The sequence below is a fragment of the Hippocampus comes genome, unplaced genomic scaffold (genome assembly GCF_001891065.2).
Source record: "Hippocampus comes isolate QL1 unplaced genomic scaffold, H_comes_QL1_v1.1 scaffold86, whole genome shotgun sequence".
Taxonomy (NCBI): domain Eukaryota; kingdom Metazoa; phylum Chordata; class Actinopteri; order Syngnathiformes; family Syngnathidae; genus Hippocampus; species Hippocampus comes.
In genome coordinates this window covers 2,317,622-2,345,101 of record NW_017805882.1, presented here as the reverse complement: position 1 = coordinate 2,345,101, position 27,480 = coordinate 2,317,622, and the positions used below count along the sequence as shown (strand labels likewise).

At 41.7% G+C, this 27,480-nt stretch overlaps 1 protein-coding gene across 3 annotated transcripts; it reads right to left on the bottom strand.

Annotated features, from left to right (window-relative positions):
* On the bottom strand, window positions 1–25,882 carry nt5c2b (5'-nucleotidase, cytosolic IIb). Of its 3 annotated transcripts, XM_019889411.1 has the most exons (19): window positions 25,661–25,882; window positions 22,390–22,507; window positions 16,530–16,603; window positions 10,551–10,668; window positions 10,302–10,397; window positions 10,070–10,161; window positions 9,874–9,931; window positions 8,468–8,561; window positions 7,136–7,189; window positions 6,936–7,019; window positions 6,660–6,701; window positions 6,402–6,509; window positions 5,394–5,460; window positions 5,138–5,308; window positions 4,888–4,939; window positions 4,629–4,689; window positions 3,780–3,956; window positions 3,149–3,283; window positions 1–1,931 (listed from the first exon to the last, which is right to left on the bottom strand). In XM_019889411.1, the coding sequence occupies exons 2-19, from the start codon at window positions 22,488–22,490 to the stop codon at window positions 1,680–1,682; spliced, it is 1,836 nt and encodes a 611-aa protein (XP_019744970.1). In that variant the 5' UTR covers window positions 22,491–22,507; window positions 25,661–25,882; the 3' UTR covers window positions 1–1,679. The 3 variants fall into 3 exon arrangements, with proteins under 3 accessions (XP_019744970.1, XP_019744971.1, XP_019744972.1); XM_019889412.1 differs by lacking the exon at window positions 3,149–3,283 and having other exon boundaries at window positions 25,661–25,881; XM_019889413.1 differs by lacking the exons at window positions 16,530–16,603; window positions 25,661–25,882 and having other exon boundaries at window positions 22,390–22,493.
* Between the last annotated feature and the right edge of the window lie 1,598 nt (window positions 25,883–27,480).

Here is a 27,480-nt window from a genome sequence, read left to right as displayed (position 1 = left end):
TATGAAAAACTATCTTTATTATACATTTGTAGGTCATTTCCCTCAGTGTACAAATTGCAGAAGCATGAGTACATACAAGGGGTATGCATAAAAATGAAAGATAACCGTCGTTTGGAAAACGAGAGATGACAGTGACAACACACCCTACTAACAAGGATGCATTCAGGGCATCATGGCAGGAGAAAAAAAACAAAATCTCCGTTCATGCATTGACTTCAGTCCACTAAAACTGTCAATAGGCTCAAAGCCTGTGTGGTGTGTTACAAAAATTAAGAAACAATGGTAAGAAACCACTTATACTTCTATAAACAGAAACCCTTTCAAACACGAGCTTAGAAAAATAAAAATGACCCAAAAAGTTGTTGATTATAATTAACATTTAGTTACAGCTTTTAACGCTATTCACAATTTTCCTTCATTTTTTTTTTTTTTGTAGTTTCAGCTTGGGTTAACAGTTTTGTTCTGTGTAAACTGCAGTGAATACATTTCCAAAATGCTTACACTGAAAAAAAAGAATGAGGTCTCTTCTCATGTGCATATGTTAAAGTTACGCAAACAAATGTGCCAAGTTCAAGACACAGTTAAACCCTAAAGTACAAATATTCATTTTGTAAAAATTATCATAATAAATAAAATAAAGAAAAAAAAAGATACTGATTTGTTATGTTTCCTAAAGTTGTATTTTTTTAAGGTTCTGTCATAAGTACCTGTGTATGTTTGCATGTCTGGATCACAAAAAGGCAAGAAACAAATCTTACAAAGTCAACAAAAAGAAAGCAAATAATTGGCACTGTTCCAAGAGAGCCTTTGACTTCAGTTTGAACCGTTTGGTCTCTGCATAAACACAAACAGCTTTAGAAATCCCAGGATGTTTTGCATTTGCTTTGCATTTGCTTTGCAGATGGAGGCCCATTGCAGCAAACTATCCAACCCCCCCCCAAAAAATAAATGCAACACTCAAGTTTTGTTTTCCTATAAAAATACTGTCTCTTGGCTTCTTCAGCTGTCTCCACCTGACAGTTATTTCCAGAAGCACGACTTCACTGTTGTCATAGCGATTATCAGCCTGTTGTACAGTATACTGTGTTCTCAGTGTTGCTTGGTAACCATATAACGAGTCAACGGCCACCTGAACACTGACGTCGTTTAGCAATTCTTCATGTCAGTATCACCCATAATGCATTTTATGGCAGGCAGAAACAAGACGTCAAAAAATGTCATGGAAATCAAACAAACACATTGTTCCCATTTTGCATAAACAAACGGTCAAAAAAAAATCAATTGTAATCAATTTGATTGAAGACCCTCTTCACACAGGATGCTGACACACGTGTGTGTCATGCATGAAGCCAGCTTATCCGTATTTAAGGCCTGAAAAAGTTACGTTATACCTCAGTGGAGGAGTGTCTTCCGTCTAGTGACGACAATGGTAAATTTGAATCAAATCGATTTGGAACGAAAAAAAAAATAAGCCTTCTTTTTTTAAGAAGGTGTCATGCATGCAGCTGTGTGACGGTCGTGTGATCCTGTTTGTCTGCTGGTCTGTCACACTATAAAATGTCACGGACTGACACACACACACACACACACACACACACACACACACACACACACACACACACACGGTGAAGTATTTCCCACCTTGCCTCAAAACAGAAAACCTCAAAATGGCTAAAATTTCATTCCTCCTCTTCCTCTTCTTCCTCTTCCTCCTCCTCCTCGTCATCGTCCTCATCGTGGCAGTGGGTGATCTCCTGCGGGGTTTGAGGGAATAGGTTGGGAGGCTTGATCTCGCTGAAGGAGCGGGTCAGCTGGTTGCGTTTGCACTCCAGTTCTTTGCAGTCACTACAGTGGTTGCGGTTGCGCGTGGCCAGCGGCGACTCAGCGTCAATGTCCACGTGCGCGTGCTCCACCGTCGACTCGTGGGGCATCTGGGAACCAGATGAACAAAAACGGAGGGTTGAATAGTTTCTGCTAAAAATATGCACCAGCAGTTATTCCTCCACCGATTTTTAGTGAGTTGCGACGGAAGATGTCATTCATTCATCACGTGTGCCATGGGAAATTATACAAACCCAATACCAATGAAGTTGAAATGTTGTGTCAAACACAAATAAAAATACATTGGTTCAGGGTGGTTTCTCAACACCTGTGAATCTGAGGGACAGCTGGATGGAGACCTCAGAGGATCACAATGTCAACATGCCAAAGCAGACGCCCTGTCGCGACGACCCTGCAAGATTGTGAAACTACCAGCATCTAGAGGAGAAAAAAAAGGAATTGGTGCCAATGCTATTGTCCCTCCAGGATGCTCCCACTCACAGGGAGCGTGCACTTATCCGTGCCGCTGACAGCCCAACCGCATTATTTGCGCTGCCGAGTGTGGAGGACGTCGACTGAGCCCAGCTCCAGTGCCATGTCCATCAAGATGGCGGATGTCAGGTGTCTCCATGTTGGACTTGGCAATAAAGGCCCTACAATCCCAAAGTTCCAGCCATGTTCATGGCAATCCTCTCCATCGGCACTGGAGGAACCCGGTGGGAACCTGGGCCATCCTCCAGAGCCTCATCCCTCATTAGCCGAGGCCACAGGTGCTTCAGCTGATCCACGGTTCGTGAGGGGCTGGCCACCTTGGTGCAGCCAAGACCCTTCACCGTCCGTCTTCGCTTCCGGTTTTACTAGTCTGGCGGTCATCAAGACGTGGAGCTCTATGTGCACCGTTGTTCACTTCTCAAAAAGGATTGATCCTATGCCCCAATACCAGGTAGGGGCACCCTTGGAGCGGTGAGTGTGGCCATCTTGGGCCTTTCCCGGTCTTGGAATGAGGAAAGCATTATGTTCTCGTCGCAATGGACTACTTCACTAGGTGGCCAGAGGTTCGTGCCATTCCGGACCAGAGCGCCGCCGCCACCGCTGAATATCTGGTCAATGTCATGTTTAGTCGGTTTGGTGCACCAGAGGAGTGACAGACTGGTAGCGCGATTAAACCATAAGGCCCACCCAGCTTGCTATTCGGACCAGCTCCAGCCGCGAACAGCAGGAATGGGACCTCCATCTACCTGGTTCTCTGGGCATATCGGACAGCTGTCCAGGAGTCGAACTAAATGCACTCCTGCAGCCCTCATGTTCGGGCAGGAGCTCTACACACCTGTGGATCTGATGTGTGGACCTCCACCAGAGGCAGAGGTGGAGGTCGAACCTGGTTTGGACTACTTCGGCAGGCTGCGAGATTGTCTTTGGAAGTGCACGACGTGGCTCGCCAGACACTTGGTGAGGCCGGAATCTGTCAAAAGAGTTGTTTGAGGGAGGACTTTGTTGCTGGTGCACAGGTATGGGTCTACAGTTCGCTGAAGAGGAGGGCGATGTCTCCCAAGCTGATGAACCACTTGGGCAGAACACTGCACCGTCCTGGAGAAATTATCAGACGTGGTGCATCGAGTGCATCTACAAAGGAGAAACCTTCACTGGGACTGACTGGCCCATTATATCAAGAGTGGGGGAGGCCAGGCTGGTGGACCAGCTTCTGGCTGCTCAGCCTTCCCCTGCGCCGGCCAGGTGACCGACCCGGCGGCCTTTTTGGCTTCCGGAGACTTTGCAAGACTTTGTTGAGGACATTTGAGTTGCTGAGGACAGCTGCCTGCTAGGTGGGGGCAACATAGGGATGGGAAAGCCAACTAGTCTCAGGTCACGGTTAAATGAGCCCAAACTGCCACAAGAGCTAATCTGCAAAGGTGTTTGTTTTCATTCATCGAAACGTCTTGTTGCATCTCTGTACTCACAAGGACGTGTGCGGCTCTGAAGAGGTAGCTGAATGGATAGTAGAGCAGGTTGATGAAGGAAGCTGCGTAGAGATCTGCGTAGCGCATCACTTGGGAGGCGAACAGAGTCTGCCTGGAGCCGCTGCGGAAAAGGCTACCCATCATGCCGTAGCACATGTCCATGTCATGTGTGACTTTCTGAAGATAAGAAGAATAATTTGGAAAAAAAAAATACATGGTCCTGCTTGTTCTTTTTGTTTCATTTTTAAGTTCGGAGAAGGCAAGGATAGGTCACAAAGATAGAGGTTGTCCACTGCAAGACATAAAAATGCATCATCTACAAACTCCCATTCCAATTCCCACGAAATTGGGACATTGTGTAAAATGTCAATAAAACCAGAATACAATCATTTGGATTTTTTTTTTTCAACTGAATACACTACAAAGACAAGCTACGTCACATTCAAACCGATAAGTTATCGTTTTTGTTTTGCAAGCCAATGACAGACTTACGGGTAAGATAAACTGTTTGTCATTAGATTTCTTGACATGTCGATCTTAGAAATGATTGGTATGAAAATATCAATTGTAATAACAACTTTACATCTGTGTACAACATCGTGTTACATCAATGCCTTAAGAACGAAACTCAGTCGTAAACCGAGGATCTCCTGCACGGTATCTCTGCTGGTGTGTATGCGGTTATTCATTAATCGTGAGCCTCCGCAGACAGATAAACAAACTGTGGGGAGTGCCATCAGAACAAAGATAAATCACACACACACAACAAACATACTCCACATGTGACAGCATGTGGACAGGCCCTGTCCACTTGTGTCATTATGGAAACCGAGGTGATTAACGCTGTACCTTGACTCTTCTCTGGAGAGTGCTGATATCGGGCCTCTCGTTGCTGCTGCTGTCCAAATGTCTGCAGGAGAACCATGACACGATTCAGGTCGGTGACAAAGGGCAGGTGGGGTCATATCAGTTTGCTAAAGAGGCTGACGCCTTGTTATAAATAACATGCTCGGTGCTCCTTTAGACTCTACACTTTTGACTCCGCGGACCTCAGAATGCACATGCCCACACACAAACGGACGTAGTTTGAAAGAGTTCAATTTCTTACTTGTAGAGTTCTGCCAAGAAAATGTCCAGACCTTGCAGTTCCTCAAACAAAGCTGAGAGGAAAAAAAATAAATAAAATTATCAGCATCACTGATTGTGTGCATGAACGTGACATTAAATGAGTCATGTGCCAAATCTAATCCAAGCCACTCATTGCAATGTTACGCTGGGTTAGGCCTGGTAGATTTCCTTTCAACTAAGAGAAATGTGTGCAACAATGTTCCTAATGTTTGTTTTTCTCGCAGCCTCACAACTCTTGTCGGTCCACACATGCAGCTCCTGGGCAAGCTCAGGTATGACCAGAAAAGTCCTCCAGCCTTGTCGTTTCTTGGACTTGAGTATGTCTCCAAAGATATGGTCCCCAATGTACACAATGTCTTTGCCTTTGGCCCCAAGCAGGTCACACACGATGTCTGAGGAGCCTGCGGTGAAGTATTATGACATCACACAGGGAGCCCTCACTCAGCGACCGCAAACACCCTGAGACGACAAGAAATGTCTTCTTACCTCCAGAGTAAACAATACCATGCTGCAAGGGTCCTGTGTATGTGCCAATCTTCAGTCGCCCTGTTGTCTGAGGCAAGTGTAAAATACATGAAGTCATGAGTTAAAATTTCACAATGCTTCACACCGGCAAACTGTACCTTAAAAGTAAACAAACTTTGAGGCTACCCTATACTCACTTGCCACTATTAGAGCATAGCAATTCCAGTACATCCTTTTTAGAAGCAAACAACTTCATTCTCAAGAATATTGCATTGGCATTGAAATGTAGAATACATTAAATATCTTAAAAACAGACTTAAGGCTCTGTTCACAAAAATGCACGTATAAATCACACATTGTCACAGAGGTATTGAGAGTCACTAATAGCTTAACAGGCAATATACTGCCAATCAAGTTTCTAGTTGTTGGAGAATAAGTGTTAACAACAATAGTTTGGTAACAGTAACACCAAGTGACATCACAAGAAGCACATCAAAGCAACCGGTTTTGCATTGAGATGAGCACTCCCTCTCAAAAGTAAGCAGCTTTTCTTCAAAACACTGCTTTCTCAGCATACTGAATGGCTGTGTCTTTTTTGCTATCAAGCACTACTGGCTCATAGTGACCAGGTCAAAGCCACCACCTATTATAAAATGCCGGTCGGACAACAGCATGGCTTCATTGTGAAAGAGTGCGAGTAATACTGACGTGCCAGCAGTCCAGACTTGTTTCTATATTTCTAGATGTGTGGCACATTATGAGGCACAAAATACAACAGGATACCACTGACGTGTAGATGACAGAGCGAACGGCAGAAAAATATCTCCTGTTTGCAAAATATCCGGCTACGTGTAGACAACGCCTCAGAGTCGACCCCATGAGCACAAAACAGAAAACTGAACCAAATGGTAGATTTTGGAGTAGCTGATGAGAAATTGTCTCACAGTTTGACATGTGTACCCAATGAAGTGGCTGGTGAGTGTAGAGTATACTTTTGACGTTTTTATAGTGAGCTGCCTGTCTCCTCACCGTATCCACTTGTCGTAGCACGGTTCCTTCACCGAAGAACAGTGGCTTTCTGGCATCCACCAGGATGAGGTCAAAGTAAGACTGCCATGGTCGGTGTGAAGTAGCAGGCTGATGCGGACGTAAGCATACGCAGATGAAGAAAGTTACACAAACATAGGGATTATTAAAAAAAACAAAAAACGATATGGTTTTCAATATACTAGACTGAGCTGAACTGTTTATCTTGTATAGGTTTGTTTTAGAGTGACATATACTCACCTTAGGACCGTGGGGGAAGTCAAACAGGTAAGTCATGATTTTCTGTGAACAAAACAATATCCAGCAAGAGGGGTTTTAACTTACTGACGTGATTATCGCCTCACTGCGAAACCAACATTAAATTTTAAAATGTAAAGATTCAAAATGATCATTTGGCAGTAAGAAAAATATATAAACAAACAAGTAAATAAATATAGACTGTTTACTATACTATTGCGCTGCAGCCAACAAGTAGCTAGTGTGGCTGATGGCCTGAATTTTAATGGTCTTACTCACATCAGTGTATTTGTAGTCGCTGTTGGTAGCCAAAAACACCTTGGCAACTTCATTCATCCGGCTGAGGAGAAGAGGCAACTTTCCCTGGTGGGAATGCGGAAAACAAAATTGAAGGCTAAATAAAGCTCTTTACAAATAAGCCTCCCCATAGATTCAAGTTTTTGTGCGAGAAGCATCCTTCATGAATACAAACGACTTACATCTTTCACGACATACTTCTCAAGGTTCTCCACGGTTTTTTCCTTCAATGTACCCTGAAATGTAAAAGATGTGAAAACTTAACACTGCTTAATTGTACCAGTTTTCTTACAAGCATCACTGCAGATTGATTCAGGGACTGATTTCAAGTTGCGCAACCGTGACCAGAAATTGTGGGCTCCGAGGGACGTTTGCATCACAGCAGCTTGTTGTGTAACATTAAAAAAAAAAAAAAAAAATCTGTCCGGTCATGTTTTTTTTTTCTTTGTGAGAATATTTACTTTCTGTTAAGAAGTTGATCACAGACACAAAAAGTTTGATTGCCGTTTTGATCTATCAGTGCTTGGGCGTGCATGAAAGGCCAATCAAAATACCTCCTTCCACAGCCAGTTTTTAGTCAGATCAGCCCATCTTTACTGTTTACATGCTACACTGCCAGAGCTATGAAACAAATTGACCAGATGTGACAAGTGGACTATGAGAACATATTTCATATTGGCTCTGAACATCTGTCTGCCAACTGAAGCTTAATAGAAGTTGGGTGATGCAACTAGAGAACGACCTAAAGGACAGAAGGGGAAAAAAAAAAGACTTCAACAGAAGAAAATATGCCTTCCGGAGTGTGGCCAGAGTCCTGACTTCAACCCGAACGGGATCCTGTAGTATGACCTCAAGAGAGCAACACATACCATACGTCCCGAGAATTTTGCTTCACTGAAACTGTTTGGTAAAAAGGAATGGTCCAAAATTCCAACACAGAACATTAAGAAAAATCCAACGGTTCATCCTCGTGTTCCACTCTACACTGTGGTGTTCACATGTTGCATTCAGTTAAAACATAGAAACAATTTTCGTGTTGGATTACTTTCACAAAACTGTATCTTAACTATTGCTGTGACTTGATGAAGAAATCTTATATTTTCTGACCAATTTATACCAAAATGTAGGCAATTCCATTCAATTTAAAATCTGACTCAACATCTTTTCCTGGTAACAATTTAAATCTGTCAAACCGTTAGAATCACTCATTCCCCAAAATTAATCCGACACAATAATTACTATTTGTACTAGTAACTTAGATGTTATTGTTTATTTATTATTAAGTAAAACTGAATTGACTTGCTTTATTCAAGAATGAATATCTGAGTTATTTGTAGTCAAATCCCTGTTTGTTTGTTTTTTGTCATATTTGCATTGCTTGAGTTACTGAGTCAAACTTCAATGATTTATTGGATTTGTTTTCTTCAAACCATTTGAGTACAACTAACTCATCAGGTTTGGTGGGGTAAGGATCACCAACTTTTTTGCCACTGTAGCTTTCATACATGCTATACCTTGAAGTGAACCCAGTCTACAGCATCGCGAACGTCCTGGAACATGCTCTTGTAAGACATGAAGAGGTCGCCGTCTTTAAATCCTGTTTCGCAGCTGAGGGGGAGGGAGGAGCAGAGACACATGTATCCAGCTGTTGCACAAGACCAATCTTTACAGAAGGGTTTCCAAAACATTTCTCTTGTTTTTTTGTTTTTTTTCTTAATTTGTCTTTATGCTCATTTGCTCTTAAATGGGATAGCCTTCCCTTGATGGCGGGGTCCCCAGCCAAACAGGAAAGCATTCTTCCCCTAAAAGACCAACAACCAGGTTTCAGAGGACAAAGACCATGCAACCATTCCAGATTACATTCTTAGGTAATGTACAGGACATTGGATTCTCTCTGCTAATATTAGCATCCAATGTCTATCTCACTTGGTTCCTCATTTCAAAGCAGGAGTGCTCAACCAGTCGATCGCGGTCGACCAGTAGTCTGCGGACTGGTCCCAAGTCGACCGCGAGAGGTGTAGGGGAAAATGGAAAGAAAAAAAATAAAGGGGTATCTGTGTGCATTTTATTAATATCATATATTTTTGTGTTAGTGTATACGGCACCCGAAGCATCCTATCAGCTTCACATTCAGAAAAAAAAGAATTTATAAAAAAAAAAAAAAAAAAAATCCAATTAAAAAGTAGGTCACCTTTAACCTACGGTGGCACATAACTGCATCACAGGAAGTTGTTGGCGGGCAGCAGTCTGCAGTAGCAGCTAGCGATCACAGCCGTTGAGATATATCTATTTTTTTGTGTTTATTCTTATTCAAAGTTTGTTTCAATTGCAATTCACTGACGGCACTGTCAAAGAATGGCAATCTGGACAGCCAGGAGGATTATTTTATAACGGTACACACGAGCTACAAATAGTGATGTCTCTGCACTTGCTGCAAAAGTTCGTCTCTGCCTCCCTGTCGCAGGTCCCCCAATTAAGGTAGGCAATGATTTCCTTTTTACAAACTCTGTCTTGTCTTGTATTTGGATTATTTTTCTGTTTCGTTCATGTTCAGGTCCGTCAGGCTGCTGCTCATCATGGCATGGTGTGTGCGTGCATATGTGCGCATGTGCGTATATGCATAGAGTGCGGTCATGGGTCAATTGTGGGGAAAAAAGTAGATCTTAAGTCAAAAAAGGTTGGGCACCCCTGTTCTAAAGTTAGTAAAAAAATGTTATATTCCTGTTATCATTATTGGAAACGGTGTTGTTTTTTTAAACAATTAGGGAGTGCAAATGCAATTATTGACCACTCGACTTCAATGTGCAGCCTTCATGCAGCAAGGGTTTCTTTTGTCCCAGGTTGGTTTGAGTCACTTCACATACAACGGCCAGCAGCTTGCTGTATGACATGACATTTATTGTAAGAAGCAGTTTCTTACCTCGTGTACCTATCACAGTTGGAGAAGAAATCCACTAGGCATGCAAAGAGGTAAGTCTCTAAAAAAACAAAAACAAAAAAACAACAACAACAAAAACAGAAAAAAAAAAGAACAATTGTCAGTCGCAAAACATCATGCATCACACTCGCTGACAGTTTTCTGGCATTGGCCTACTGAATTGTTGTGCAAACATTACCTGGCAGGTTAAAGAGTGTGTTGAGAATATAAAAGCGTTCTGTATCATCTCTTTGGATGAACTTGTTTGGGTAGCGCTCACGGATCTCAGGGCTGGGGAAAGAGGAAACCCATTCAAATGGGCTCATGAGGGCATTGATGCAGGCACACATTCCGTATGAGGACACAAACCTGACACTCTTACTAACAATCTTCCTCAGAGTCGAGGAGAGATGAATGTTCAGAAGCCTCACCCTCTGAGGAAGTTGAATCCATGGACGCAGACCAGAATATTACCGTAGGCGTCGACCTTCAGCAGGTTTCCGTACATAGTGTCGAATACAAGGCCCCTAGCAGTGAAAGACAGATCAAATATGTATTTTTAAAGGCTGTAAATATCCCTAAGCACAGTTCATTTCCGTTCTTAATACCACTAGTCCTGCTGCCCTTTACATTATCTCTAGCCAAATAGAGGTCCTACGGAGATCTCAAGTTGGGCCCACCTGGTAGGAAAGGACGGATCGTAGACAAAGCTGAACAACTCCTGTGGGTAACCGATGGAAACCAGCCGCTCCACTGTAAGCTCAAATCCAAGCGACTCATATTCTGGGGACTTATACACTAGAAAGCAAAGACACATGTACACACGATGAGTTGACTAAACATTGCCATCCAGATTTAACGAAAGCAATTACAGTCCTGCGCTTACCGTAATTTCTCGAGAATAACACATACGTACAGTATATTATGCCTACCCAAAATCGTCCTTCTAAAACTTTTTTTTTTTCCTATGTACTCCGATTTCCGGGTTGTTACCTTCTCTGTCAGTACCTTCAACCCCGGAATGTAGTAGAGGGCGAACTGACCGCTGCATTCAGCTTTTTCATCTGCTACCTTGTCTCTATTAGTCTGGTGTCTTCAAAGGTGTGGAAGTGTAAACAAAATTAATCAGCAAGCTCTGTAGAAGCCTGAAATGCTCCTGATCATTGAATTACACGTGTTGGAGTAGGGAGAGATCTAAAACAGGCAGGATATAGCTCTCAAGGAACTGGAGTCCCCTACCCCTCCCTGATGGGTAGAAATATCCTTATATCGATACATTGCTAAGCTTTTATGGGACCACAAGATTGGCTCTATCTGCTTCTGAACTCCACGATGGTGGTGGATGGTTACAAAGTTTCGTGGTTCTCCATCCTTAAAACATAAAAATAATGATTTTTCTTGAAAGACTTTGGATACCTAATATTCTGGAAATGCACTGCATAGCCAAGAAAGTACTGCTGGAGCTACATTTTCAGCAGAAGATTCAGTCAAACGACTGCTGAGGTCAGCAAGATTTACTGTTATCCTCTGAGGACCATAAACCTTCCAAGTACGCCGTAATGTATCTGTATAATAATTCAGTTTGATTTGTGTTACGACCCTCTGCAGTAAACATTGCAAAAGGTCAACAACGCTAATAATCAGTTCCGTCATTTGACTACTGTGACATTTGTCCGTATTTTCTGGGCAGTGAATCAATCGAATTAGACCTGTGAGTCCAACTCCAGCAAACAATGTGATATAGAGCAGATGTCGTCAATTAAATTGAAGGTACAAATGAGCAAATTTTTCAGGTGACAATATTCACTTTTGATTGTGCTGTGTCAATTCAGTCTTTTGTTACAAACACGTTCCCACCCCCTCATGAAGCCCCTTCACACAAACACATGCATACACACGGTACTCCCATTTGTGTTTGTCTCAACTCAAGACATGATGTTCTCCACATGAATCAACAAGGACATCTGATCAGGAGTGAAAACAAAAATTGGCCCGACTTTCGGTGGAATCTCAGATGAGCTCTGTGCAGGCTGATGAGCTGCACTCCTCGGCATCGCCAAGAGCTACATATTAACCCCAGGGCCAAACTCGAACTAAAACGAGGCTTGGAAAAGTCCGGCGGAGGATTAAAATGCAATCTGACACTGGGACAAGGACATGTCACATGTTATAAATATAAAATGGAGAATGTGCTTGCATTGATGGCTGCTGTCCTTGTCGTGGTGGGATTGTTTGGAAGAATTGGACAACATAAGCGAAATGCTGTATCTTCTGCCATTTCTGGTTGCATGGTGTTGAACATACAGATGTGGACAGAATTGTTGGTACCACTCTGTTAATTAAACAATGATAATAATAATAATAATAATAATAATGTAATTGAAAATAATCAACGAAAACCAACTTTTAAATTGTAGTACAGAATCATTATAATTAAACTGATTGTGCCCTAAACTTAATACTAGTTGCCCAACTTTTTGAAACAGTTGCTGCAATCAAATGATTTTTTTTTTTTTTTTAACTTTCAATGAGTCTTCTGTACCTTTCAGCAAGTGTTTTGGGCCACTCTTTATGAGCAAACTGCTTTAGATGTCCCAGGTTTGAAGAATGCTTTCTCCAGATGGTACATTTCAGCTTTCTAACACTGGGCAACACATTTTCATCCATCTATTTTCAACACCGCTTATCCTGAAGAGGGTCGCAGGAATTGCTGGAGCCTATCGCAGATGACCTCGGGTGAAAGGCGGAACAACACCTAAACTGGTCTCCAGTCAGTCACAGGGCACATATCGAGACGAACAACCATACACACCCAAATTCGCCCCCTCACTGAGCGGGAACCGATCCCATGCTGCCCTCACACAAGTCCGGCGAGTGTACCACGACACCATCAGCGACACGCGGCACACTTTCTTTCTTGAATAACTTCAGATTTCATCGTACCCTGCACAGATTCCAGACAACATGTGCTGGATGCAACAAAGCAGAGCCAAAACATAACATAGCCTCCTCCTTGCTAAAAGTTTTTGTCATCCACTGTCATTATGCTGTCTGTTTGTTTTAGTCTTAACTGCCACATCAAGATTTACAAACTTGTTCACAACTTCACCACCTCTGTGAATAGTGACAAAATAATCACATTTTCATTCTTGACGTCTTGTAAACATTACATGTAAGACATTACATTGGTGAAAACCACATACGAGGTTGGCAAATAGATTTTGGGTGTCAGTCCAAGCTCTAATTTTAATACATACAAGTCACACCTGAGAATTTTCATAGAATTTTCATTACATTTGAAACCATCATTACAATTATGATTGACTTTCTTGTATTAATACGACTATGATTATGATTTCATTACCAGTGGGGTGCCAACAATTTTGTCCATGTGTGTAGATCACAGTTGTGATGTTTTAAATTAGAACTGACGCTGTTGTTTTGCAAGATCGCTAATCCGCAGTCTGTTTCTGTCGAAGGAACCACGTCACCTTTTGCAGCTCAATCCTCCATCTGTCTCTCAGTCCCAGCTGTGGTCCTTCAGTAAACAGAGGGCCTGGGCCCTCTGCCCAGAGCAGAAGCGCACACCAATTACATTGCCTTTCCACCCCCTTCTCTTCCTCCACTCCCTTCCCTTGCTCCCTGCACCACACTCTCTTGTCATATTCTTCTTCCCGAAGCTCAGGGGCGCTACAAAGAAACCTATTTTAAGAGTTGTTTGCCCTCTGTCCCCTCTGCGAATACCATTCTCGTTTTCTCTCGCTCACTGCCAGGTCCTTTTCTACAGGTTGACCTTGACATGGACAAACCTCAATTTAGCATGTCATTCCATATCTTAATCTACACTGTAAAACCGGTCGTTAGGACTGTCATTTAGGAGGTGAGTCACATCTAATTACATAATTACAGGAATGTTTAGGCTTGCTAAACCATGTATCCTGTGCACAATTAAACGATTGATTAGGAGGTGTTGATTTGGCGGAGCAAACACTGACAAACAGAATACCATTTTTTAACACCACAATGTATAGAGAGCTAGTATTTGACAGAATTTAACTTAAAGCTGTAACATAAGATGCCCCTATTTCTGACAGTAGTCAGAAATGTGCAGGTATTTGGAGATCTGTTGCTGCATCACACTGTGAGGGTGTGATTTTCATACCATTGACAGCAAACTGAACAAAAAGCTTTGGTGTATGGACCGGAAGATGTGGTTACAATGTCCTTAACTCCCTTGAAGTCTATTAGTTCTCATAATTCTCTCACTGACACGATGCACATGACTAACTACTTCCCACACAAACATACACAAGCAGTCTCCTTAGAGCTGAGGTGAGGAAGCTTCATTCAGAAATGTGGTACCGTTTATCATATCAGGATTCTTTTCAGATAATGTCAAATCAACTGTTCTAGGTTATCCATCATATCATGCATGCCATGCTAGGTTCAGACCAAACATGAATTATCGTGTCGCCACGCATGTTTCGCATGCTTTTGTTCATGGGAGAAATACATTGAGGTTTCTCTGAGGGGAGAAGAAGAGGGGACAAAAAAAGAAAAGTTAGAAATCTCATCAATCTGGTGACCGCTGGCTGTGTGTTTGACGTAGCAAATATTCTTAACACCAACTGGCTGTCAGCGCCGTGATCCACACTGCCCGGCATGCAACCGCTCGAAGGGCACTGACAATGTAAGAAAACGCGCCACCAGAAATGCTCAGCTCGTGTTCGGTCTGACCACAGCATTAGGAAACCGCAGGCTTGAATATGTAACATAAAATGCAATTTGTAATAGATATGCCAGAGGTGTCAAAATAAATCGATTAGTCAACAACAAATTGTTTATCAGACACGCCACATCTTCCTCCATATCACCTGCCGAGGATCAAAGTGCACTGGGCGATAAGGCTAACTGATGCTTACTTGTTCTTGCTGTTACATGTTGCTCCCTCAAAGAGACGATTATTACCGAAGTCAAGAAGTACAGATGGTTGACTTCAAGAAACATTATGAGTTGTGAAAGTAAATTGTTTATTATATTCACTTGGTTCACCGGTGACCTGGAGCCTATCCCAGTTGACTTAGGACAGGGGTGCCCATTACGTCGATCGTGATCGACCGGTAGATCGCGGACAGGTCCTAAATCGATCCCGAGGGGGGTAGAGGAGAAAAAAAACCCAAAACCATTTGTGTCTTTGTGCATGTTAGTAAAATATTTTTTTGTGTTAATGTACACTGCACCCTAATCATCTTATCAGTCTCATTTTCACAAATAGTATGAAAAAAAAAAAAGCAGGTAAATCTTTAACCTACGGTGGCGCGTGACCTGCTGTTAGGAAGCAAGAGCTGTTGCGCTATTATCTTTTATCGTTATCGTTATTCTCATTCAGCGTTTGTTTCGTGTACAATTCACCGAGGTCACGGGCAAACAATAGGAATCTAGAGGGCCGAGGGAAGCTCTTTCAAACGGTATGTGTGAGCTACAATTGTTAACAGGCTGCAAAAGTGCGTCGCATGCCTCCATGTTAGGCTGTTGCTCATCATGGCGTGCGTGTTTATGTGCGTGCACGTTAAACGGTCGATCGCGGGAGGTTGTTTCATCGAAAAGTCGATCTTCGGTCCAAAACGTTTGGGCACCCCTGACTTAGGGGATGAGGCCGGTCACAGACTGGTCTGCTCATAGGGCACAGACAAACAAACAAGCATTCAGACTTTTGAGTCTCTGCGTTTGTTTGTTGACCTAAAAGTGTTTGGGGAGGGTGCAAACTAAATCTCAGTTCCTATTCTCCAAGTCTGGGCTCCACTGATCAACTGGCTTCCAGATTAACTGGCTACGATTCCTACTGTGGCTTGGTCAGGTAAAGTCAATCCATAATTTTGTGTTTCCTGTCTGCCCATCCTTCTTAAACTACATCAAAATTATTCAATTGCATAACTGTGTAATTCTTCAATAAACATGAAACGAAACAGCTCTTTTACAGATCCCACCTGTGATGATGGACCGGCAAAATGTACTGACACGCCCACCTCTAGGTAACAACATTGACCTCTTATATACAAATACAACCCACCTTTAAATGCATAAATGAAATTCAGTATAGTGATTGAACCCTCTCGGGGGTCAAAAGCTGACAGCCCCTCCATGGATACGTGAGGCTCATGCATCTCGCAAACATTGCCATTTAGTTCTGAGCTCCCATAAAAAGAGTAATGTCAACAGCTGAGCAACTTGCACTCTGCACTCAGATGGAGCTTTAAATTCACAGCGGGACTAGGAGTGATTCCTGTTCTCAGAGGAGTCATCATTTGAGAACTTCACAAACACACGTGACCCACTTAACAAAGTCGTTTGGTTATTTTGGGAAGCACGGGTGAAAAAGTGGGTCTGAGTCACAGAACAACACGGCAGGGTAATTTTGGAGCAGTTACTGGTCAGTTGGAGTATGCTACTGAGCCTTTGTGCCAGGGAGTTATGTGGAACGTTCATAACAGGTTAGGGAGACCATGGAAATAGAAGAACTTTAAAAGCTTTGATTTTTTTTTTTTTTTTACTTCAGAAATCATATTCATTCAATAACTGTTACCTTTCTGTCCGAAGAGTATATTACCATTTACTCTATTTGTTTAATTACCATAGGTGTTGGGTGAGGTGTTACGTACCTGCTAAAGTGTAATCCATATCAAAGCCAAAGCACTTAATCTTCTCCATTGCCAAGCTTCTGTTGACAAACACTCTAGAGAAGACACACCAAAGTATTTGTGTTACTGGTAATGAAAAACAGCAATACGCAGGCACAATGACAAATAGCATTCATGGGTGAAAAAACGTTTACGTGAGAAGAAACCTTCCACAAGTCAGACTGGTAGCCAGGCCAAAGTGGATGTATTGTGCAGCCGCATGATGCTGACAATGTGAAAGTATAACCATAATGTCACTCCTCCATAAAGAGCACCGGCTTGCACCATACAGTGAATTGAATTTGGTTCAATTCAATGTGATTATGATTCAATTCAATATAGTATGACTCACTCTGAGAAGGTATGATACAATGACTTATTTTCCAATATGGATAAACTTGTCAGTGCTGTGTTCATTTTAAAGAACGGTTCAATTAAGTCTTTTACATCTTTAAAAATCATTTAAATCAACCCCGATTTTCCAGCTGAAATCACTGTTCATTGCACCCCTCGAAACCACAACACATTAAAGTTATGAGTTTCAGAACTGAAGATAAAGCTGAAATGACCTACATCTGCAAAAAACAACAGTTGCAAGGGGGAATGTCAATCAGAGGGAAGTGAGTTTTTTTAAGAGCATAGCTATTCAAGAAAATGAACACTGTTTAAAAAAAAAAGTACATTTCATCTAGCATAGAAATTCTGCTGGGGGCAGCATATGACGCAAACTATGGTCAAACACGTATTTTAAAAAGTACAATCACAGTGAAAATGAAAAATAATTGTGATCTAGATCAAATATGTTCGTATAGGTCCAAATATGGGCGGCTCGGTGCAGCCAGTGGTTAGCGCGTCAACCTCACAGTGCAGAGGTCGTGGGTTCGATCCCAGCTCCGGCCTTCCTGTGTGGAGTTTGCATGTTCTCCCCGTGCCTGCGTGGGTTTTCTCCGGGTTATCCGGTTTCCTCCCGCATTCCAAAAACATGCATGGCAGGCTGATTGAACACTCTAAATTGTGTGAGTGTGAGCGCGGATGGTTGTTCGTCTATGTGTGGCCTGCGATTGGCTGGCAACCGGTTCAGTGTGTCCCCCGCCTACTGCCCGAAGACAGCTGGGATAGGATCCAGCACCCCCCGCGACCCTTGTGAGGATAAGGCGGATCGGAAAATGGATGGATGGATGGAGGTCCAAATGTTTGTCAGTAATCACTAAAGTGCCTTTATACCCCAGATAAAGCTTTTTGACATTGCGTGGAGTGTACCACGTGTTTAAAATTGTTGGACAACTTACTGAAATCCAGTATTGGTGAGGCTTAAGACACAAAATGAAATCATCATAGTCATTGGAAAAGAAACCAATTATAATCAGTGTCCGTTTTCTAAAATATATGGAGTACCGTTTCGTAATCCCATGGAGAATAATGACAGTTGTTCGAGGTAATTTGGTCTTTTTGTAGCTTTAATATTCAATTTGAACCGTACATTTTTTAGAGAAAACCATCGGAAATCTACAGCAGTTTCAATTTCCATCAGTAAAGAGAAACTTGCTTTCTGTCTGGTGATTTATGACAGTATGCTACTATTTTGAGTGATGGTTAACACTAAGACTTTGTGACATTCAGCCAGGAAAGAGCTCTACTGTCCTGCCTCATAAATCAGTCAGTAGGTGCACAGTGTCCCCAACTATAGACATTGTTTACATCACCGGGCTAAACCTGCTGACTTAACTCACATTGCTGGGACATTTTAGCCCGAAATCAATGCACATACCTTTTATAATATACATCTGTTATGTTTCAGCACATTTTCTCGACGAATTCCCTCAAATTTGGGAATAATATTGATGTGAGCGTTATGTTACTTTGCAGAGGGGGTTTTTTTTTTTTTTTGGTCAATATTTAAGATGAACACCAGAGCGCAGAATATATTGTTCATGTTTTAACACACTTGCCTATTTCCTTCTCGTCAAAATAAGATGTAAATTAGCAAAATGGAGAACGAAAATAGAATGTCGTGTTACACACGGATGGCATTTGTCGTCCCGTCCTACTCACCCAAAGCAGAAAGTAAATACCTTGAAGCAGTTCCGTAGTGAACAAGCTCCCATTTCAATGTTTGTCCAGGAGAGGAGTAGCGATGCATTCTATGTCAAATTAAACCTGACTTTGACTCTCCCACCTGCTCCAGCAGGCCACCACAGGAAACACAATGAACCCCCCCACTCCACCCTCTCTCCCCCAACCCCCCTCTCTTTGCTTTCTTACCATTCAGACCTTTTCTGACTTGTTGCAAAAATGATTGTGGCTTTTCTACGTCATTCCCTGTTGTTGTGTGTGGTTAGTCAGAGTTGTTGTTCTGTGGCATGACATTTATGGGCCTTCAAAGACATCCAGAACAGTCACAAGTCAGGCGGAACCAAGCAACAGTCACTTTATTGAAATTGTGGAAGGGGTCGAGGAGGATACACTTGCCCTCGGTTCACAGCAGACTATTGCAGTTAAACAACAATTGTTGTGTTTAATAATAATAATAATAATAATAATGATAATAATAATAACAGGAATTATTAACTCATTGTTGACCTCAAAGTAAGTATTGTCTATACCAGGGGTGGGCAACCTTGTACACTCAAAGAAGCCATATTTTTTTTAGAGAGAGAGAGAGAGAGAGAGAGAGAGAGAGAGAGAGAGAGAGAGAGAGAGAGAGAATGCAGATCAGACCACCTCTGAGCGGAAGACATCAATTCCAATCATACAGAAAACATCATGCCCCATCAGCTAAGAGACCGATGTACTCATTTGTTATATCCATTTGGTCGCTCAATTCACCTCGAACCTTAAGTCTCTATGTCGTAAAGAGAATTACAACCAAGTGAACTTTGAATTGTGTTTAGTTGTTTTAAAAAAAGGAGAAAATAAGGTGTTCTTACGTCAGATGGCTCGTTATCAATAGATATTTTTGCTTTTATTACATCTATCTATATCTATGTTTTGTTCACCCAATTATCACTTAGAATTCACCTATCACTTTTATTTGTTAGATCAATGATCAAGTACAAAAAAAACCCAACAACAACATTGTGTTATTGATAATCAGAACATACATTGGCAATATAAACTCACTTTTCCCATGTATGTAAATTCATTTGAGTATGTCGATAATTTTATTTGTGGTGTACATTTGTGATTACTTCATTATTGAAACAAATATCAGTTCCAATATTTAGATTACACAAAATAAAATCTAGTGATTGAAGCAAATATTCATCATTGCAGTGATCTGCCACCAACTCCAACCATTTAACATTATATCCCTTACTACATCGCTAAAGATGCTCATTACATGTTAACTTTACCAGCTATGGTTGCAAAATCATTATTTTAAAAAAGAAAAAGGTAAAAGTGACATAAACTTATGTAACATTGCTTTACACAGATGGTAAGATTGCAAAAAAAACTGTTATTGTCAAATGCAAGTATTGAGTAATATGAAATATATTGCATTTAGGAAGTAACTTGGCCAACACTCCCTATGGCACAGGTGTCAAACTCAAGGCCCGAGGGCCAGATCTGGCCCGCCACATCATTTTATGTGGCCCGCGAAAGCAGATCATGTCAACTTCCATGATGCTTTCTAAAATGTCTCACAACATTTTTTATTCTCATATGTAATAAATAAGAGAGCAATTGGAAGCATTTACAATAGTTAAACAATAGTTGAAACAATAGTTATTCTTGACTTCTTTATATGGTTTCAGTCATTACAGCCCTTCAAGGTAAAAGGTAACTAAAATGTGGCCCGCGACAAAAACGCGTTTGACACCCCTTCCCTATGGGAAAGGTTTAGGAAGGCTCTGGATTTTTCTACGAGACCAGCGTGGCTCTATGATATTTCAACTTTCGAGTCAATGAAGTTGTGTATGTGTGACAAGAGTCAGCCATAGTGAAACAAATGTGTAAACCAACAACAAAAGTCCGTATCCCACTGAGCGGCGAAGGTTTGTGAGTGTCTGCGAAGGGCGCGAATGTTGATTATTCTTCAGGGTGCGTTCAAGGTGGCACACATTCGCAAAGACGTTGGCCAGACATTCGTAACCAGTTTTTGTTGTCGCCAAGAAATCTTTAACATGCTCGCAATGATCAGTACGAATAGTGTTTAGAATTACTTTAACTCTAACCTTGCCTTTATTAAAGAGAAGCTGCCAACCCATAGAAATTCAGGAACGCTAATGTTTGTGGCACATGATTGATGATTTGATGTAAAATTATTATTTGTTAATGTGGAATTATTTCCCACTAAATAAATGCCCTTGCATTCAAGTTTTTTTTTGTGCCTACATAAATGCGAAAAAAATGAATTTAGTTGACGAATTCTGGGTGTACCCCACCTACAGCCCGAAGACAACTAGAATAGGCTCTGGCATGCCCGCGACCCTCATGAGGATAAAGCAGTTCAGATAAGGGATGGATAGTTTCATTAAGTTGAAAGTTGCTCTTTACCTGCTTTGTCATAAGTGTGCATTTAATGTCTTTGAGATGGAAGAGAAAAGGAACAGAGAATCCAAGGACATTGCATATTAAAGGGTTCTGAGATGTTGGCTGCTCAGTGGGATAGCGGCTGAAAGAAAAACATCTGGCAAAACTGACGGACCGACTTCGGGCGCATGCCGGAGCCCCCCCAGGCTTCTGCGCCACGGCCGGCGGGGCCGGTGAGGGGCTGCACGCTGTGCACACACATTTCCTATTGTTCCTAATTCTTTATTCGTGCTTCTTCCGCGCTGCTCAGGAGGAAATCGAAATTTAGCAGCAACATTTGAACATCTGAACGATTTGGTGATATCCATTACAAAATACGGGCAATCCAAATCAGTTGGCAGCTTTGCATAAGCATCAACTAAACATGCGTGACGGACGCAGAGTCACAACCTCAATTGTATGATATGAAGCTAAGAGTTTTGCATAACGCTAAAAACAATAAAACCACACCCAAGGTACAAAGTTTATGACACCAACACTAGAAAAACCTGCTTAACATTGTGTCCAAACTCTAGTGCACCACTTAAAAACATTGAATTTGAAGTATTACATTAATGTGCTGCAATGCTGAATCGACTAATGCTGTGCAGTAAATAATGTGATGTGACTTACAATAAAAATGAAGTAAAAGATTTTTTTTAAATTACAAATGTGTCATCTGACATCTAACATTTTCATACTGAGTTTGACATTCTAAGTAATTTTGTGACATAGCTTCTGGTCCATATGACTCAAATAGGAGGTTCAAAAAGGGAAATCCTCTTTCTGTTTTATTGGCTACAAATTGGGAAGTGTTAACTGGGTGTGTCAAACTCATTTTCGTCGTGGGCCACGTCATAGTTATTAAATTCCTTGGAAGGTCCTTAGGACTATGAAAAACGTCACTTCAGCCTATATTCAGATACATAATTGTCCTGGCCGTTAATTGTTAACAATTAACTGAATTGGAGATCGGAAGTCATTTAAAATTGTGGCACACAAATATGAAGTATACAACTACTGTTCACAATGAATTATACAACTACTGTTCACATCATGTTAGGAGGGGATTTGGTAGCAAGGAAATGGTTGTAATATCAGTGAAAAGTGAAGAAAAACCTATTTAACAAGAAACATGAAGCCAGCATTAATTGATTTAGTGAGCCAAGTAAAGTGGTTGGATCTGCCCCCCAGGACTTGACTTTGAAACCCGCGCGTTAAAACAATGATAACTTAAGAGAACACCTTCAAGCCAGAAATATTGTGTCAACATCCTGAGGAAAGTGCATGTTGGAGAGATCCGCAGGCAATGGAGTCAGAAGGTTCTTACCTATGGTATGGCTCTCGTCTGTATTTTTTCATTGTCATTCTGTCCATGTTGGCTGGCAGGTCTGCATAATTCTGAAGTCTGTCACTCCATGAAGTGGTCATCTTGAGTCTTTCAGTATCTAAGGAGACAGTTAGGAGAAATTAAACAAGTCCATGTTTGTACTTTATCAACATGAGGTACCTCATCGTTCTATATTGATGGGGGTTCTACCTGACGAAATAGAGTGGAACCGCTAAGGTTAAACACAAAGCACAGAGTTGCTTTTATCGTTGTTGGTGTTTAGGTCACCACTTCACACCGACAAGTGAGGCTGATGACTGGGTTGCCATGTTGGCGTGGATGAAACAAAACTAATTTTCTTTCTTTTTTTCCAATTTAAAATTAAGTGAATTCATGATTTTTGAGGGGCGGCACGGTGATTGAACTGTTCGCACGTCGGCCTCACAGTGAAAAGGTCGTGGGGTTTGCATTTTCTCTTCATGCCCGTGTGGGTTTTCTCCTGGTACTCCGGTTTCCTCCCACATTCCAAAAACATGCATGGCTGGTTAATGGAGCACTCTAAATTGTCCCTGGGTGTCAGTGTGAGCGCCGATGGGTGTTCGTCTATGTGTGCCCTGTGATTTGCTGGCAATCGGTTCAGGGTGTCCCCCGCCTACTGCCCGAAGATGGCTGGGATAGGCTCCAGCACCCCCCGCGACCCTTGTGAGGATAGAGCGGATCGGAAAATGGATGGAGAGATGGATATATTTATAAGAAGAGACCCGTACTATGATCCCAAATGAGGACGCCTTACTGTATGTTAATAATTATTTATACGTGCATAACTCTTTATTTAGAATTCATTTAATTTGTTTTCTTTTTTTGTTATGTGATCTTTTATTTCCAAATAGTTCTAGAGATACCATGACAAATAGAGGTCCAATGTTTAATAAACCAGACAGCGATGGCACATCACTTACCAGTAGTTTTAAGTCTTCTTTTTTTCATCTAAAATGCTTTACACTGGTTAGGGGCTACTTACTTGCCCAAAAAAGTATTGAGATTTAATTCAAAGCTGTACATTCTTTTGTGTGAGGATGGGTGCTGTTATCTTGAATGAAGTGCACTGATTGACTGGAATTACAGCCTATTCTTGAATGTGTTGTTAACACCGTTAACATGAATATAATAGCTGATGTAATCACAGCACACAGAAGATACTTAAGAAGGCGTTAGCGCCAAAAACAAACAAGGAATGGCCTCGAGTGTACTAAAACAGGGCATGTCGGGGGAGTCACTCAGTAGGGTTGGCATGATGATTCGAGTAGTCAGAATTATGTCCATCCATCCATCCATTTTCCAAACCGTTTTATCCTCACGAAGATTGCGGGCGCACTGGAGCCAATCCCCGCTGTCATTGGGTGGTAGGCAGGGTACACCCTGAAATTGGTCACCAGCCAATCGCAGGGCACACAAAGACGAACGAGCATTCACAGTCACAGTCACACCTATGGACAATCTAGAGCATTCAATCAACCTACCATGCACCTTTTTGGAATGTTGGAGGAAACCAGAGTACCCAGAGAAAACCTACACAGGCACGGAGAGAAAGTGCAAACTCCACACTCCAGAGCAACATTCGCTATGTTCGCAGACACTCGCAAGCATTCACCGCTCAGAGAGAAGAAATGCATTATTACCAGTTCAAAAGCTACCGAGCTGATTTCATGTTACAATATTCGCATTAAGCTGTTAAGACGTTTATATTAACTATTGAGAATATGTGCAGTACCCGTGTGAGTGTGCGCACGTGTCTCAAGTGTGTGTTTTATTGTACCAACTGATTTAAGGCAAGATAATATTTACACATTGTTTAAACAAAACTTTGTAGATGGGATTTGTCACTGGCCTATTCATTTTAATTAGGCATGGATGAAACAGCTGTTAAAACAATCATTTATTATTGTGTTATATAACATTTGTGTTTCAGATGAAGTAAAAGCAATGGCAACATGTGAAAATGAGGTTTCATATTATGCGTAAATACAAAGTTTCAAAATGATCAAAATGACTTGTTGGGTATAGTGGGCATCTTCCCCTAGTGGGGGATGTCTTCCCCAGGTCGTGGGGTAAGATGCCTATTTACAAGATTTTACATTTTGTTTTATTAAGTATGTGTGCTTCAGCACAATTCTTGGGCACATAATTTTTTTGATATTCAAATAATTTATATTTTCAAAGAAAATCGCCATTTTTAAGGGGGGCATCTTCCCCCACTTGCCCTTGTTATTCAAAATATGTTCCACATTTTCCATACTTTCCCTACTCTTAACTTGTCCACACTGTATTGTACTTTAATGTCTGACTTTTGACATCCTAAGACAACAAAATATGATGTATTTTCAGACAGAAATGAATACTTGCGCCAACTCAAACATGTACCAAAGAGAGGAAAACCTGCTAGAGTAGCTAGGAAATACATTAAAGTGCGCTGTCATCTCTGATTGCATGAGCATTTCTGGACCTTTGGTCCTTGGTTTGTTGACAGTAATTAGGAAGTTGTTTTTACTAGAATCTGCAGGAGAGGGTAGGCTCTGCCTAGCACAATCGCTGAAGTCAGCTTTCTTGCTCTTGTGTCAGCACCACGCAGATGACACATGATAATATATGTGTCACAGAAAAGCACGTATCAACACTTGTATCTTTTTCATATTTGCATGCAGGCGTTTGATGTGCATCAGCGTGTTTCTGAACAACTCCCAAACAACTACCGGGTTGCAGTCATTTTGAACCAATGCCTTCAGGACACCTGTGTTTACACTCTGACTAAGGCTCGGCGGTGTCAGATGGGAGCTCAGGTTTAGGAAGATAAGAGAGAGAGAGCATTGCAAACGCCAAGCGTGCACTAACGCAAATGGGCTTTGTTTCACTCACACAATATATCACGTAGCGCCGTTAATAAGCGCTACTACGGCGTACTGCACCTCAGAAATCTGGATGCCGGTGTGACATAAAAGATCACTGATGAGCTGCTATATCGGTCAGTGTTGAATTAACTAAGCTAACAGGAAAACATTTCGCAAGACAACGAAACATCTCATTTACTTGCCAAACTAGCTAACAGTCTGCTAAGCTCTCCTTGTTCGACACTGATTTAAGCGGACAGCACGCTGATGTCTTGAGCAAGCCTAAAAACACATTAGCTGAATGGGACACAAAAACAACAGCCAAAAAGGGTCGTGGCAGGTTTCACTGGGTTTAACTTAGCTGTTAGTAACATAACTGTACTCACCACTGTTATATCCTGTGTCGTACAAGTGCACCGCCACTACGTCTAAGCATGCACCTTCAACAACGTGAAAATATGAGAAAGAAAGGTGGTGGATATCTGCGGAGAACGATGCAGTTAGAGCCCGAATGAGTGCGCCGTGAGGCCAAGCTGTAGATTCTCACTCCTCAGTTGGAGGCTCGGTGGCGTTTCTGTCTCTTTCTCTCTGCTGCCAGCTGGAAGAGGAAAGCAAACAGAGAGGGCGGAGTCTCCTTTCTGTCTTTCAATAGGAGGCGGGGTCACTTCTCATCTTGGCAAAGGCAAGTGACCGTGGAATTGCGTCTGTGCGACAATTATAATATAAGAAGTCACAACAGCAACAACAATGTAATAGCAGCATGGTGTTCTAGTGTTTCGCACATCAGGCTCACAGTTCTGAGACTCGTATTTCGAGCATTCCTTGGGTGGAGTTTGTTTTCTCGCCACTGCGTTCCCACGTGAACCCACCCAAGTTTTCTCGAAGTTCTGCGACGACCTCCCACAGAAATATACGTTCGGTCCATTGTTGAGTAAATTACAAGTGTCAAACTCAACGCCCGGGGGCCAGAGCTGTTCTTTCTTATGTGCTCACAAAAGCTTGCAAAAAACAAATTCACACTCTTGTATCAACATGAAGACCGTGAACCGGAACAGGAAGGCTGGAGCTCTGATTCGAACCCAACCTCAGAACCGCGAGTGTTTGTAAAAATGCGAACAAGAAAATGTGGGTGCAGTTAAGAAATAGGAGTCAGCGATTATGCTCTCACACAGGATAAGCACAGTGCAACTCAGCTTCTGGCTAGCGGCTGCTATGGTTGGCAATATTCTTTTGGTAGAATGTCAAACTTGTGAACTCATTTAAAATGGCATTAAATGAATGTGAATATTGCTGCAAAACGAGAAAACAGGGGTTGCGCACGCAAACCCAACTTTCAGCAACAGTTTAGGAGGTCCTCCTAGGCATTTCTAATGGAACCATGCAAAGCAATAAAAAAGACAAATTCAGTTGCAGGTATTCAGACTGTTCAGACTTTTATTGTTGCATCCTTCATTTCCTAAAATGATAATAAAAATACAAATATTAAAGCCAGTAAAATATTCACATTGCTTATTCAACTGAGTTTAGCCTTCATGTATTTAATATTTTGTGGTGTGGTAAAATACAAGTATTATCTGTGAACATTGAGTGACAACAAAAGCAATTATAAAACACATTTAAACTTGCCATTTTAGGCAGTTTTGATTAGATAATAATAATAATAATAATAATAATGTGTCCATTGTATGTGTAAAATGCTTTGTTCACTAATACTGTGTGAATTTTACTATTTACCAAAATTCACCAATAATTTAATAAGCTAAATGAAACAGCTATGAATTCATGAACCAATTTAAATGTGGGGGGCGGGGGAGGGTGAGCTAAATTAAAAGACAACACATATTGCTTGACTCATGGTAGGTTAAGAGTGAAGTAGGACATACTTCACCCCTGTTTTAGGGTATCTAAAGAAAAAACAGAGATGGGAAATTCAGGTCCCGAACATAAAACGCCTGCAGCTCGGCTTTAGTTACAGGCGCTTCTATAGCTAAACGAGCTTGTTCAGCTACACTGTAGTAAGGTTTTTACTTTCTGGACCTGGATTCCCTATCTCTGAGAATAAATGAGTACAGGCAAGTGAATGTATAATTTAATCGCCCCTCATACGCGCGACAGCAATTAGCGAGTACTTGTTCCTTCCAACAGAGGGCATCAATGTCATATTTTTGAAAGCTGAAGTGCAGTAGGGAATGACGAAAACGTTTTT

Excerpts from the sequence above, each read along its gene's own strand:
- nt5c2b (XM_019889411.1), bottom strand. The coding sequence starts at position 22,490 with ATGACCACTTCATGGAGTGACAGACTTCAGAATTATGCAGACCTGCCA. Across the intron at positions 10,162-10,301 it reads GGATTCAACTTCCTCAGAGG|CCCTGAGATCCGTGAGCGCT; the intron begins GTGAGGCTTCTG and ends CTCTTTCCCCAG. Across the intron at positions 5,461-6,401 it reads TGCTACGACAAGTGGATACG|ACAACAGGGCGACTGAAGAT; the intron begins GTGAGGAGACAG and ends CACTTGCCTCAG.